Source organism: Anser cygnoides, chromosome 7 (genome assembly GCF_040182565.1).
Source record: "Anser cygnoides isolate HZ-2024a breed goose chromosome 7, Taihu_goose_T2T_genome, whole genome shotgun sequence".
Taxonomy (NCBI): Eukaryota; Metazoa; Chordata; class Aves; order Anseriformes; family Anatidae; genus Anser; species Anser cygnoides.
The window spans coordinates 26,229,325-26,243,001 of NC_089879.1; the positions used below are offsets into that span (position 1 = coordinate 26,229,325).

At 37.5% G+C, this 13,677-nt stretch overlaps 2 protein-coding genes across 25 annotated transcripts in view; one reads left to right on the forward strand and one right to left on the reverse strand.

The window, feature by feature from the left end:
- CTNNA3 (catenin alpha 3) overlaps positions 1-13,677 on the forward strand; it is a 488,378-nt gene that overhangs the window by 176,480 nt on the left and 298,221 nt on the right. The window lies entirely within an intron of this gene.
- LRRTM3 (leucine rich repeat transmembrane neuronal 3) overlaps positions 1-13,677 on the reverse strand; it is an 84,796-nt gene that overhangs the window by 42,250 nt on the left and 28,869 nt on the right. Inside the window, exon 2 of one of the 3 annotated variants that reach the window (XM_048069470.2) lies at positions 7,925-7,975. The exons of the other annotated variants lie outside the window; for them this stretch is intronic. Coding sequence (XP_047925427.1) covers positions 7,970-7,975 — 6 coding nt within the window. The 3' untranslated portion in view covers positions 7,925-7,969. The remainder of the gene's footprint in view (positions 1-7,924; positions 7,976-13,677) is intronic. 3 annotated transcript variants of the gene reach the window in all.

Genomic DNA, 13,677 nt, shown 5'->3' on the forward strand with positions numbered 1-13,677 from the left:
AGAAGTCTGGAAGATTTGTTTGGCTTGAAAAGTAAATGCACATTCACTTTTAATTTTCAAGTCCCAAATCTGTGTGTGAGATTTGTTGAATAAAAACAGTATGTAGGTTTTTTTCCTAAAAAATAAAAAAGGTCATTTACCAGTCACTATACTGGGCAGAATATCTCGTCTAAGAAATAAATCTATAAACTTGTTGACTCCTCTCTACTTAGCAGTCTGCTAGGAAGTTAGCTGAGAAAAAGTAACTTCTCAAGGTGAAGCCACTCTCAGTTACCAGCACATTTTACCAACATGTGGTTTACAAGATGGCTGGCTATATTTAGTAACATTCACTGTGCTTTTTAAATGTGATTGGTACAGCTCAGAAAACTAAAGGGAGATTCACAATGCTTCAGCTGTCTTACCCAGCAGAGAGTACTCATTTTTTCAGTACCAGTGAAACCCATTTTTCTTTAAAGTGACGGGCATCCATCCAAACATGTACTTTCAAGGCAATTAACAATTATTCTTTTTGCAAACTTAGCAACTACTACTGATTGGTATTGGTGGAAAGCACAGCATTACCAGGTGTTCAGAGCTGATGGAAGCTTTTCCTGCCTTGGAGGGACAAGTTAGTTCTTTTCAGTTCTGTTGCATCTAATGAGCTGAATGGTCCACTGCATCTTTTCTTCAATATGAACATTTATACACTCTCTCTTTATATTTTGCTCCCTATGTTCACAGAATCCATAAGAACTATTTTTAAGAGCTATGTCATCTACTAAATTAGGCCAGAATAGATTAACTGGTTAAAAAGGAAGAAGAAAGGAGACAGATTGACGTGTGCACATACATAAACATTCAAAAACATTATAATTTCCTAAGGAAATAGTGCTTAAGAGACAGGCTAAAAGTAGCAGAAACCTTCAAACCCGAACAGCTCTGCTCCTCTATATATTACTCCCTTCTCCCAGCCTTTTTCAGAGTATTACAGGAGATAAGTAAAGACAAGTTTCATACAGCTGTTTACTAAAGCTCTTGGGGAACGTCTAGCAAAATTTGCTTTCATAAATAAAACAGAGTTAATTAAGAACCACTTGAAAAGCTAGCACAGGGGAAAGTTGGGAGAAAATTACCATGTAATGTGAATGTGGTTAGCAGAAGCATAATTCTAGCTGAAATGAGGCAGATACCTTACTGGGAGCTTGATTCATCCATTCTTTCTCATGTTGGGTAGCATCTTATTAAACAAATGATGCCATTAAAATTGATGGAACTACTTGGCAATAATAATGGCAGCAGAAAAGGCCTTCCCTAGGTAACTTGCAGCTAGAAATGTGATAAATGCCTGATAAAGTTACAGAGAAGGGTACCGTGTAAATGCAGGAAAAGACAATTTTAATATATGTGCTTATTTTTCAGAAGTCAGAAGCAATGAATAGTATAAGAAATGCAAAGGGGATAGTGGTTACCTGTAACAGGGTAGGCAAATAATAGTGCATTTCCTAGATCAAGTTTTATGTAGCATAGTTAGAAATGTACAGCAAACCTGATCTTTGAGGATAGGGTGTCTCAAAACGTGGTAGCTAGATGCTTAGTCTGTGTCAGTGGACAGTAGGTGGCAACTGCTAAGGCCATTATCATCTACTGTGTGATTGCATCTGAGAGGGCAGTTTGATTTGAATCCATTTCCGAGTGGTCAAATGAGAGCAGCATAACTCTTGTGAAGTTGTCTGAGCACTGGTCTCATCTGAATGTGGCACAGTGACTAAGTGATGATGCTGTAAAGTCTCTGGATAGATACACCTGTCATGAGAATGAGGTGCTTTTGACATGTTTTAAAATTGTGTTAGGGAAATAAAGAACATCTTTGGAGTCTTTCGAGAAACTTCGCTTTTTTTTTTTTTTTTTGTAGTTGGAACTACTTTATCACCTCAAATGGAAAGGATCTTGGGAGATTTCTGTCTTGTAATGTCCCCTGGCCTCCTTGTTGGTTTCTGCATAAGTTTCATGCACGTCAAAAACACCTAATACTTGCTTGTTTGTATTAACACTGAACTTTAGTACGCAGAATCTGTACTCAGCTATCATTTTTTAGTTCAGATCTGCTCACAATCTGGCTAGGGTTGCCTCGGTACTGCAGAACAGATTATGTAATGACTAATAATCTGTGTTACCTGTTGGGAAAAGAGCACATGCTTTGAAACAAATGTGAAGAGGAAAGCTGCTGATATTTTATGGCTCTTGCAAAAAATAATTTGCACTTGCTGTACTTTGTACACACCTAATTTGTTGGTCCCCTTTGGCATTTTGGCACATGCTTGCTTACTTCATCAAGAGGTGCTAACAAAATCAGTTGTGATGAGGGTGGCTTCACCTTGAGAAGTTACTTTTTCTCAGCTAACTTCCTAGCAGACTGCTAAGTAGAGGGGAGTCAAGAAGTTTTATAGATGTATTGCTTAGGAGAGCTGCTCTGCCCAATATAGGGACTTTACGAAGACTGGGATGCTGATCTGATCTAGGATTTTTGATTCAAAATCATCTCTGTCATTTATTTATTCATTTGCTCTTTTTTTTTTTTCCTCTGAAGTGTTTTATTCAGGCATAGCATTAGACAAGCCTAGCTGCTGTTTTGACTTCTGTCCTTGGTAGGAATCCCGCACAAATGCAGTGCCATTCTGTCAGAGGTGCACTCGCAAGTCCCAGTTTCTTTCGTAGCATTTGGTAGAGCATCGGTCGCAGCTGAGGTGGGGTTAACCTCACCCACCCTTGTCTTCTGGTTTAGTGCAGGATGAAGTCCTACAGGACTGATGAGGGCCAGTTTCCTACTGAAAAATGCTTTTTTGCCTTTATTGGGTAGAGTGGAGTTTGGTTATAGCAAGACCTGTGGCTGTTGGCATAGCAAGTGAGAACTTTGGGTGAGGAATAAAAAAAGGAAGTTTTCAAATATGGAAAACAAGGCAGCTACAGTAGTTCTAGTTGCAGTGTATGGTAGAATGAAGTAGAGAGCTGGAGGTTGTTCTTGAGAAAGAGTAAATAAATTACTAGCCCTATTTGCCTAATTGTCCAGGGAAAGAACAGCTATTAGGCATTGCAGAATTTACACTCGTGCATGACAATAAGAACTATTCTCAGAGCATTTCTAAGACCTTTGAGCTGTGGAAGAGCTGGATGGAATGCTACATAAGACCTGAAAACTGTCAAATTCACATGCATGAGTTGGGCTGTCTACTTAATTCAGATAAATGCTGTCTGTTAGCATTTCATTTCATCAAATACACTTGTTAGAAAGCCTTGTTTTGAAAAAACCATCTGTATTTTCTTTCACAGTTTTGGTATTTCTGATCACATTTTATGTTCTTATTCTCCATTTTTTCAGCTCCATAGTGCTGGCAACTTTTAGGATTTCACCAAGACCCCTAAACGGCATTTCATATCGGCTTTAAAGAGAATTACATAGAGCATGAGTGAGGAAAACTAAACTGATACAATCTGTTGCCTTTACACAAGCTACTTGCTGAATTAATTTCGCTGACTGGCAACAGGTGAAAGGAAGGTGAGAATTTAGGAAGGGTTTGGTAAAATGGCAAGCCTTAAGTGTATTTTTCAATTTAATACTCAGGTTTAAAATCTGCCCACTATGTCCTCAGCCCATGCCTTATACTGGGGAGATGGGAAGCAAATATTATTTCATCTTCTTGGGGATTTTGCTGGGGGGAAAGAAAGGGGGGAGGGTAAGGGAATTGCCCCTTTATGCACTTTTAGTTGCACCTTAGAACTCCCTGATGTGTTAAACATTGTTTGTTTGCTTGTTTTTGGTGAGAACTGTTTTTTGTGTGTGGGGGCTGTCAAACCAGACTTCACAACTATGTGCCACATGCATGCCATGTCCCAAATACTATCTTATTTTATCTACTGGAAGCCGGATTCCTTCCAGCCATTGGTATTTACACACAGTAAGAGGACATAGTCATCAGTAAACAACTTAGCATGCTTAAAACACTTGCTGCTGTGTTCATTCAGTGCTGCCAAATTCCAGGCCATATTAGCAGCCTCCTAACTGAACTGTCTGTGCCCTTCATTGGTGTACCCTGAACGTTCACAATAATGTCCAACCAGTTTTGGCAGTACTGTTGCCCACACGAAGCAGGTGTTTGGTTGGGAAGGACCAGTGGATGTGACATCTTTACATGCCTTTCCTATGCAATAGGCTTTGTTTTTTCAACAAAATTTCTCTACTGTGCAAATTGTAGGGATATTGTTTGAAAGATAGCTTTTATTCAAACAAAATGTTTGCATTTAGTTTAGGATTTTACAAAGGCATTTTCATTCTTTGCCACCAGTTTTTTTTTCTTCCTGTATTTGTTTTCCTACCCTTTTCAGTACTCATATAAGAATTAATAAAGATGGCAGTAGCAGTGTAGGGTACAATGCTGTGAGTTTTGAGCGGTTTGGCAATGTTCGTGTAGAAGACTGCTTAGGGACTCGGTAGGACAACCATCATACACAGAGTGCCAGGTACATAAAGGCTGTATTTTAAAGTTTTAAAACTAATACAGGATTAAGGTAATTTTTTTGTACAGGGGTCTATTTTTAATCTAGTTGTATTTTTTAAGTAGAATTAAAACATGATTTCAAGACACTCAAGGTGATAAACCTTGACATATAGAATCATAGAGTCATTAAGGTTGGAAAAGACCTTCACGATCATCTGGTCGAACAGTAATAATGAATAATAATAATAATGAATAATAATAATAATGAATGTTGCCATTTCTACAGAGAAGGAAGTCCCTTGAAAAAGGGAATTTATACTTGGTTTCAGTGGGATGCAAGAAAGTAAAAGAATCTGTTATCTTTTCATCATGTTTCTCGGTACTCTGGGTAAAGGACAGTCTGTGATGTGGTTAATGGATAGGGTTGATTTATCCTGAAAGGTGGAATGGGTTTGGCCTGTTACAATTAGCTTTAGGTAGATTTTAAATGAACTTGATGACATCATATCTGGCTACTTCTTCTTTTCCTGTATTTCTGAGGCGTCTTTATTACTCATTGTGCTGAATACATGATTTGTAGTTTGTTGGCACTGTTTCTGTACTTAGTGATTTAGATTTTCTTTTCTGGAATACATGCTGATTTTATTCTTTAATGCAGGGGACAGTAGCTTTTATCATTTGGTCTTGGAACCTCATACTTCAGCTCTTGCTAGCCTGTTGACAACCACCCTTCTGTCTTGTATATACTCTTGCCTGTTTAGTTTGTCATGTGCAAATTTTGTTTTCCAAGCTTGCTTTTCTACTTACAGTGACAAATGTAATCCATTACATTACTTAATAATTCTGATAGCGTAATGTAGGAAGTATTAAATTCACGTAGCACCTCAGATCAATTGTGTTTTTTATTTGTGGCTTGTAAGAAGCTTATGTATTTCTTGCCAACATCTGGCAGTGAGGAAGCATGGATGAAACCGAATGGAATTTGCACTTTGCTATGAATTCTGTTTGCCTCGGTGCCTAACAGAGTGCTTTTACTACACTGTGATCTTTGTACAGATTTGCCTTTATCCTGGTAGAGGCAGTAAATACTGTTACTTTGAGAGGAAGATGCAAAGGAAACTGCAAATGGAGTTTGAAGCATTTTCTGTTACCCCACCCAAATCTTCATTAAAAATTCATGAAATTTGTTCCTTTTTTTCCCCCCTCAATTGTTATTGATAATATTGATTAATACTTCTTTTGCTACAAATTTTTATCAAGTGGGGAATTGCTCTTGTTTCCCTCACTTTTTCCAAACTAAACCAATTTAACTCATCATAAGAAATGTTAACAATATTCCTTTTGATTTTTCTTTTCTCATCCATTTTGCCTTTTTCTTTACTTTCCTTAAAACACTCTATCTGCAACTGGATGCAGTGTATCAGCTTAGGCTGATTGGAGTAAAATTCTGCTAGGCATCCTGTGCTTTATATAAGATATCCTGGAGCTAGCGTTAATTGCTTATCTTATATGAAGGTAACTGGTATCTGTTCTTTTCTCTCTCCAGTCCCATTTTTTTAATAATCATTCTTCCTGAGTACTTTCTTATCCAGATTTGCCAGCAGCTATATTTTCAGCTCTTCTTGAAAATCTTTTTCCTCCTACATTCAAGTGTGCAGGCTAATTAGAGCAATGGGGCAGAATTTAAAAAATAAAGATGTTCCCATTCACCTGCATTTCTCCTGAAATGTAATTAAATAACAAGTGTTACAGTATCCTATACATAATAAATTGTAGCGACCCATTTCCACAGCACTTGTACGCTGCGGATTAAGTAGTTTTGATGTCACTAATGCTTCATCTGATCTGCATTTCAGATGTCTGGAAATTCTTCTGGTTAGTTATTAGTGAGAATCTTAGAATTTCGGAAGTATTTGTTATAGCAAGCACCTTTTCAGATTGAGTTATTTTCCTTGGCTTATCAGAATTGTTATCTTTTCCTTCCCCACAGCCGTTTCCTGGTCCATTTGAAATCACAAAGAGAGAGGACTAATGGTCTCTGACACTGAAATGAAGCTCAGACACCATCCAATTCCCATGATAAAATGCTAGCAAGTCTTTCATCAGCTTCCCTAAGAGTTATTTCAGATTGAGACCAGTTTTATCTGCTAAATAGCAGTAGGATCATTTTTCTAGACTTGCAGCTTGAATTATAGTTGGGTTCTACCCTATTTTTTATTTTTTTTTAACAAAGATACCACTAGTGTCAATTAAATTTAGTGTTAGTGTATTACGGGATTAGGGATTTTTTCTGTTTGACAGGTTATGTATTTAATTGGTGTTATATCAATAAATACTTCTTAATGCTATGGTGTTTTGTACTACTTAAAGTCAGTAATATTTAAAGCTTGCTTGCATCATAAATTCAAAACGCTTTCCAAACATATTTGAAGTTTATTTTGCTAGTCTTCCTCTTGTGGGGTTATAAACATTATACGTGTATGAACTTCGGGAAGCAGAATGCATGTGTCCCTGAGTTTCAGTACTAATAGGTATGACTCCTTTTATTTCATCTTCAAATAGGAAAGATTACTCTGTGAACTTGGCTACTAATTGAGAAATTGGTAATTGAGAAAATATGACAACATTGAATTTTATAGCATGATAAAGGAACAGACATGGTCATGGTTTCGTTTGTTTATTCAGCCACTGGCAGCAGCATAATCACTTACAGCCTCCGCAGGGGGACTTCTGGTCTGTTAAGGGCTCCACTGGGGAATATGTTGTTCCACATGCAGTCTAGGGTTTCTCATTCAGCCTTTTTAGAAATTCTGGTTTTCTGTGAAGCTGAAGCTTTGTAGGAATACTTTTTAAGCTTCTTTTTGACAGAGGTCAATGGAATTAACTGTTTTGCATTACCTTATTTAAATTAGGCCTCTACACCTGTTTATGTGCAAAGCAGTTCTCCCTTAGAAAGTTGTTTCCCCACATAGTAGAATTTCCATTGAAGAAAAATGGCTTTGTCCTCAGGGAGAAGGAACAAATGAATTGTTCACTCATCTCATTCCAATTATCTCTTTCAACTCGGTATCATTTTAAAAGCTGGGTTTTCTACAGACATACAGATAGGATATTCCACACTGCATGTTAATTTGGGTAATGAAATGGTGAAGAAATATCTAACTATTGTTGCATTATATTAAAACCAAACCAAAAAAAAATCTTGTCAATTGTGGTCAAGAAGGGGGCTATCAAATTGAGTTTCACAATAGAAAGGTGGTAGAGGGTTCTTATCTTAATTCATGGTTATATAATCATGTCAAATGAAGATCAGTCAGCTCTTCAGTGTTAGCTAGTTTTGAACAGAATTTGTCAGTAAGTTTGTCTATGCTATCAGACATTTTAAGACTTCACAATGTGCACAAAGCACTAAAAAATTCTACAGTAGTTTACAAAACTTTTCCACTTACTTCTTCCAACCATGTTTCAAGGATTCAGTGGTACCAGCCATCATTTCAGACCTATGGAGGTCAATATTTACAGCATTAGATTTCTTTGAGTCACTAGCTTAACCTTTATTTTAATATATAATGAAAAGGGGAAGAATAATTCTCAGTGTTTAAGAATAGTAGGAAAATACTATTTCTATTCTTACATAATCTGATTTCACTTTCCAATAAAGCAGCTATATTAGGGAATGTATTTTGTCAACTCTCAAAAACCATTTCAATAAACTATCTTTCGTGAGTTTCTCATTAGTTCTTAGTGAAGCCCAAGAAGCTAGTTTTGATGAGGCTAAAGCTTGTGCTATACTTTATTTTATTATTCACAGTGCTATACCAAATTCTCCTGGAATTAATCAAGTGAAAAATCATCTTTAATAAAGGTTTTGTATATAAAGTGGTTTATGCCTACAGCTTTAAGTAGTCTCTCCTGCTATGTAATACACTGTGAAAGTATAGAAGAGTGTAAACCATGTTTAAGTGAACCTGCTGTTATGGCGTGTTCATGGGAACTGTGAGCCAAGAAAGAACTCGTATTTTTAGTTCAGTATTCATAGAAAATACCAGGAAGATCATAGTCTTCAGAGATGTATGGCTTAGGAAGTGAATAGGTAAACTGTGCAAAATTGGTCTTAAATTTTTCGCTGCGAGGATGAGCTCTCAGTATTTATCTACACATCAACAATATTTTTAGCATTTTCATAGATTGGCAGTGAACATACTCTCAACTTCATGAATAAGTTCAACAAAGAGTATCCTAAGAACTGTTGAAATGAAAGGAAGGGTAGGATCACCATTTTTAAGGACTGGTCTATCACAGATGTTTGTCAAACTCCTGATTCATATGGGTCTTGCTTCCTCTAAGTAGTCCTGTTCCTCTAAGATTCACTAGTATTTGTGATGCACAGTAGTGGAAGAATTTAACAGTTATACCCATATGCTAAGTGCTAACTTCAATGAAGAATGTTTCATGCTGATTTTTTGCAATAACATCTTTGTTTCTGGAATTGTCCTGGATTTCTATTTACATCTCAGTTCCAGGAATGCTCGATAAAATCTCTCTGCTTCCCTTTCCTCCTCTTCCTCTCTGTCTACCAGATATGAGATGAACTGTGATGTGCTTCTGAAGAGGTCCTTTAGCTAAATTATATTTGGCTGAAGCCAGGTTGTTTCAGCAAGACCCCTAAATTAAGTGTCATCTTGGTACCTCTCACCTTGTTCTCGTATTACAGGACTGCCAAAAACTCTCTATATGGATTTTGCTTCTGCCAGAAGAGATTTTATTTTGATTATGCTACAGTTCTTGTTGCAGTAGGGTAATTGTTCACAGCATTTTCTTTAGCGTTACCTTTCTAAAATAAAGGTCCTGATTTTTGAGAAATATTAAGATGTAATATATGAGATGAGCAGAAGCAATAAAAGGTTAAAATCTTTCGTACCTTGAACACGTACACTTTAAACTCTTAAAATATATTATAAATGATGTAAATGTTCGTAGAATCTGAAATATTATGTACAGTTCTGGAAAAAGATAGCAATTTAGAAAAAAAAAGAAAAATACTCCGAATTTATTCTTAAGAACTACACTAAATATAGGAGTATCTCAACCTGTTCTCATCTCAGTGATGGAACAACAGTGTTAAGTTCAGCCCAGTTTTGCTCCCATGCTCCACCTGAAGACCTTTGCTAGAACATTATTTTCACAAGTGAACCTCTGAAGTGAAAAGTACCTTTTATCCAGCCGAAGGATTTTTTTTTTTTTTTCCTGCTTGGTAAAGATACCTGCCTTACTGGTTAAGAAAGAGAAATCTCAGTGCATTTTGTGAAGATGAGCTGGAGTGGAAGCCCACAAGGTAACCACCTCTGTGTAACACTCTGCTCGCATGGCTGATGGCTTCTGGGTCCAACCTGCACAGCTGTGGGGGTTTGCCAGCTCAAAATTGAGGAACCTGCACTGTGTGAAGCGTAATCTGATCTGCCTTGTGTCTGTGTGCTGTGTAACAAATTTGAGTTGTGTTGGATTTCAGCTTTTATTTTGAGAAACGATTTCTTTCCTCCAAAGCTGCGAAGAAAAATGCAAAAGCTGCAAAGAAAAACCTCCAAAGGTTAACTTGACAGAGTTGTGTTTTGAGTATAAAACAAAGCATAACAACTTTCTTGTATCCTGTTAATATAACTGAAGTTTGTGTTCTTTTTGATTTTATCAATAACCAATTGTTTCAATTATTTTTTCAATTATGTTCAGAAGCCAACTGTGTAAGTATATAAAAGCTAGGTATGATCTCACATCTTCATGCAAAATTTTATTTATACCTTCAAATTTTTTGTAGTAAATGGGAAGAGGTATATGACCTTAAATTTATACTGTGCTCCCCTTTATGTAAGTAAAGGTAAATTCAGCTCTTCTCCACCAGATTTCTTTGACTGGATTTCTGGCTGTAGGTACCAGACACTTCCATCATTTTCAGTACATTTTGGAGTGGATCCCAGAAGAGCTGGAAGTATAGACAAATTTTCAAGCAATGGCTGCATCAAAGACCTTGTTGGTTTTTTATGAGTCATCTACAAAAGCAGTTGCTTGCTTTAGAAAGCATTCCCAGTACAGAATGAGAGAGATGGATGGGGGGAACTAACAAAACACCCTGCAAGAAGAGTTTGTCAGGTGTGGAGCTAGAGATAAGCCAGAAAGAGAGACTTCTTAGTGGTTAAACAAGGTTAAGTGGTTAAACAACGGCCTAGAAAATTGCCAAAAGACTGTCCTTTAATCTATTTAGTGTCATTGAGAAACATCAAAGAGGAGCTTCAAAGATGGTTTGTCTGAGCAAGTCCTGAAAAGAAATCAATTGATAGTTTAAGAAGAAATATAAATGGTAGTTCTGGTTATAAGAAGATTTTTATTTAGTTTTTGAATGATTGCATCTTGATTTGCAGAACTGGAGCTGCTGCCATTTGATTCCTCCTTTAGTTTGTCTCAGAAGTTAAGTTCTATCTGTTTGTATCTGTGAAATGTGTTGGTCTAGCCAAAAACCACACAGAAATCAGCATTAAAGCTCAGAAGTATGAAGTTGGTTTATATAAAGTAATGAGATAAATAACTGAAAATAGAAAAGAGATTTCTAGAACTTGAACATCTTTTTTTTTTTTTGCAAATTGGCTGTTTATGGAAAATTCGTAGCCAAATGTTCTTCCCCGATGCCTCGCTAAACAGCGTCATGTTGTAGGAAGTCTAAAATCTGTCTCTGCTAAACATTGCATACATTGTTTTGTTTGCAGTCTCTCAGGCACAGGGAGGATTCCTGCCTTGTAGCCTACTGCTGTGAAAGAAGCCTCAGCGATTTGAGCAGGATGGAGATGTTTATAAAGAAGCAGTGGCTGGGACTTGCTCAAAATCACAGGGAGCTGCTGTAAAGGGAGGAGAGTTGCCCGAGACCATGGCTATTTTCTGTGTCTAGATGGAGCTGGGGCCTTCCCCACGTGTGGTTTCATGCCCCCTTTAACCTAAGTGTGGCTGTGAGGTGTTTGGTCTGAGCCAGACAGGAACTGATCCAGCCTAGAAGGAACTGGACAGGACTTTGAAAACAGCAACAAAACATAGTTTTCAGTTGAATCAGTGTCCTGTGTGAAATGCCAAATTCTGCTCTGTGTGCGCAGTACCAGGTCTAGTGCCAGTGCAAAGGAGGAAGAGAAAATCTAGACTTTGTTTCCCATCCTCTTTCGCAGCAGTCAGTAATTAGGTCAGTTTAAAGCAACTGAGAAGCTGCAGCCTGGGGAGGAAAAGATCAGCAAATTCTCCTTGATAAGGGTTTCTCTCTCTTTACCTAGTCTGCTAATTTTCCTGAAGGCCTTGCAGATGATAGTAGACTATGGATTGTCTTGTGTCAGCAGCAGGGTCTAGTTTGTGTGGCAAAGGCATGCTGAGGGCTCAGTGCTCTGTCCCCCAGCCCTGCCTGCCCACAGAAGCCTGGAGCTTCCCTGGGATGCTCCAAGCGCCATTGGTACAGCTCGTCAGCACTTTTTTCCTCGTTTCCTGACTCCCAACAGCTACTCTGATGCTCTAAAGGATTCATCTCTGCATTTCACTGGTAGTATAGTTTACAGCTAGAAGTGCATCTGTGATCACAGGGCTTGGAGAGTAGTTTTGCCTCTGCAGTTGCTTTTGGAAGCTGAGATAGTTAAAAACAAACAAGTGAACAAAACCCAAAAATGTTGAGAAAAGTGTTTAGTTTTTTCATGCTGAAATCGCAACATTTCATCAGCTGGATGGATTGAATCAAACAAATGGTTTTAAAAAGCGTGGTAACTGGGTAGTTCAGATATTGATTTGGGACTGAGGTGATAGTTTAAATCTCAGTTCTACCTAATTTGAAAGGAGCAAAAGCTAAAAGTCACCCCCAGATCTGACTGTCTTTCTCAGGCAGAACTCAGGACTTAAGAGTTGATTTTCTACCACATGTGGAACAGTGTCCCAGCCACTGGGAAAAAAAAATAAAATTGGAATATTCTGTTTTCATCCTCAAACAGAACAAAAATGGTGTCAAAGCCCCTCACCATTGTCCTGTGGTTCTAATTACAAATGGGGTGAAATCTAGACCAAAGGAATCACTGCCATTACTCGCTGGTAAATGATAGACCTTGCAAGGGTTACCTGAGGGAACCACTTTGAAGTTTCAAGTAATTGTAAATCCTTGGGGATTTCTACTGTTTCAGCACAGTGCCCTACTGGCTAATGAGTCTTGGCTCTCATGTATGAAATATTGTTTGTTATCTGTGCTCTTTGGGCAGAAGGGAGAGCCCTAAATTTGCAGGAGCTTTGCTTATCCTAAAGCTTTTAACTTATTCTGATTATATTCTCAGTCTTCTGTTCTTTCAGATCTAGATAAATAGTGATATCCCATGGAAAATAGTTACTCATATGAGTTATTGGTAATTCCATTGATTAGCATTAGCCAATATAAGGCCACAGTCTGGCCCTTAAGCTTTGTTTTTCCTTCTTTTTTCTTTGTAACAATTTGTAACACATTTAAAGCAGACATTAGCCCTGGCCAGTTCAGGACCTGAGCAAATCCTTCACAACAAATCATTTGCTCTAGACTTTATTTGCTGATCATTGATTTTTGGGGTGTGGATCCTAATGCCATATTAATAAAATTTTAATTTATATATTATTTTCAGTTATGTTGATTCATAGTATACTTTTTATTTATTAATGTTTAATTCTGAATTAAAAAAAAAAAAAAAGAGGGATATTCCTTTACTGGTATTAGATCGCAGAGTCATGTGAGAGAACTCTTGTGTCCTGACTGCTCAAGTAGGTAGCTGGTTTTGGCTTGCATATAGATATAAAATGATACCAGATAATAAGCTTGAGACTCAGGCCTGGAAAATGTGATCACTCAAATGTATGGGAAGTAGACAGGGCTGTTAAATTGGTAATAAGGAATTAATTTTAAAAGACTGTTCTGGAAAATCTGCACAAGTTGAGTAGTCCTAGTATTACAATGAAACGCTGATTCCATCTATGTGCAGAGCTTCCATATGGCAGGCTCCTTTCAGGATCACTGCAAGCAGGATGAATTCGTCATCATCAATCGCAGGGCGCACATACTTTGAGCTAATCTTTAAATTATGCACCTTTTTGAAATGATGCTAGTGTAATGATGCAATATGAGCCTCATGAGAACATCTTTCTGAGCAAAATTCTCCCACAGACTCGTACTTAA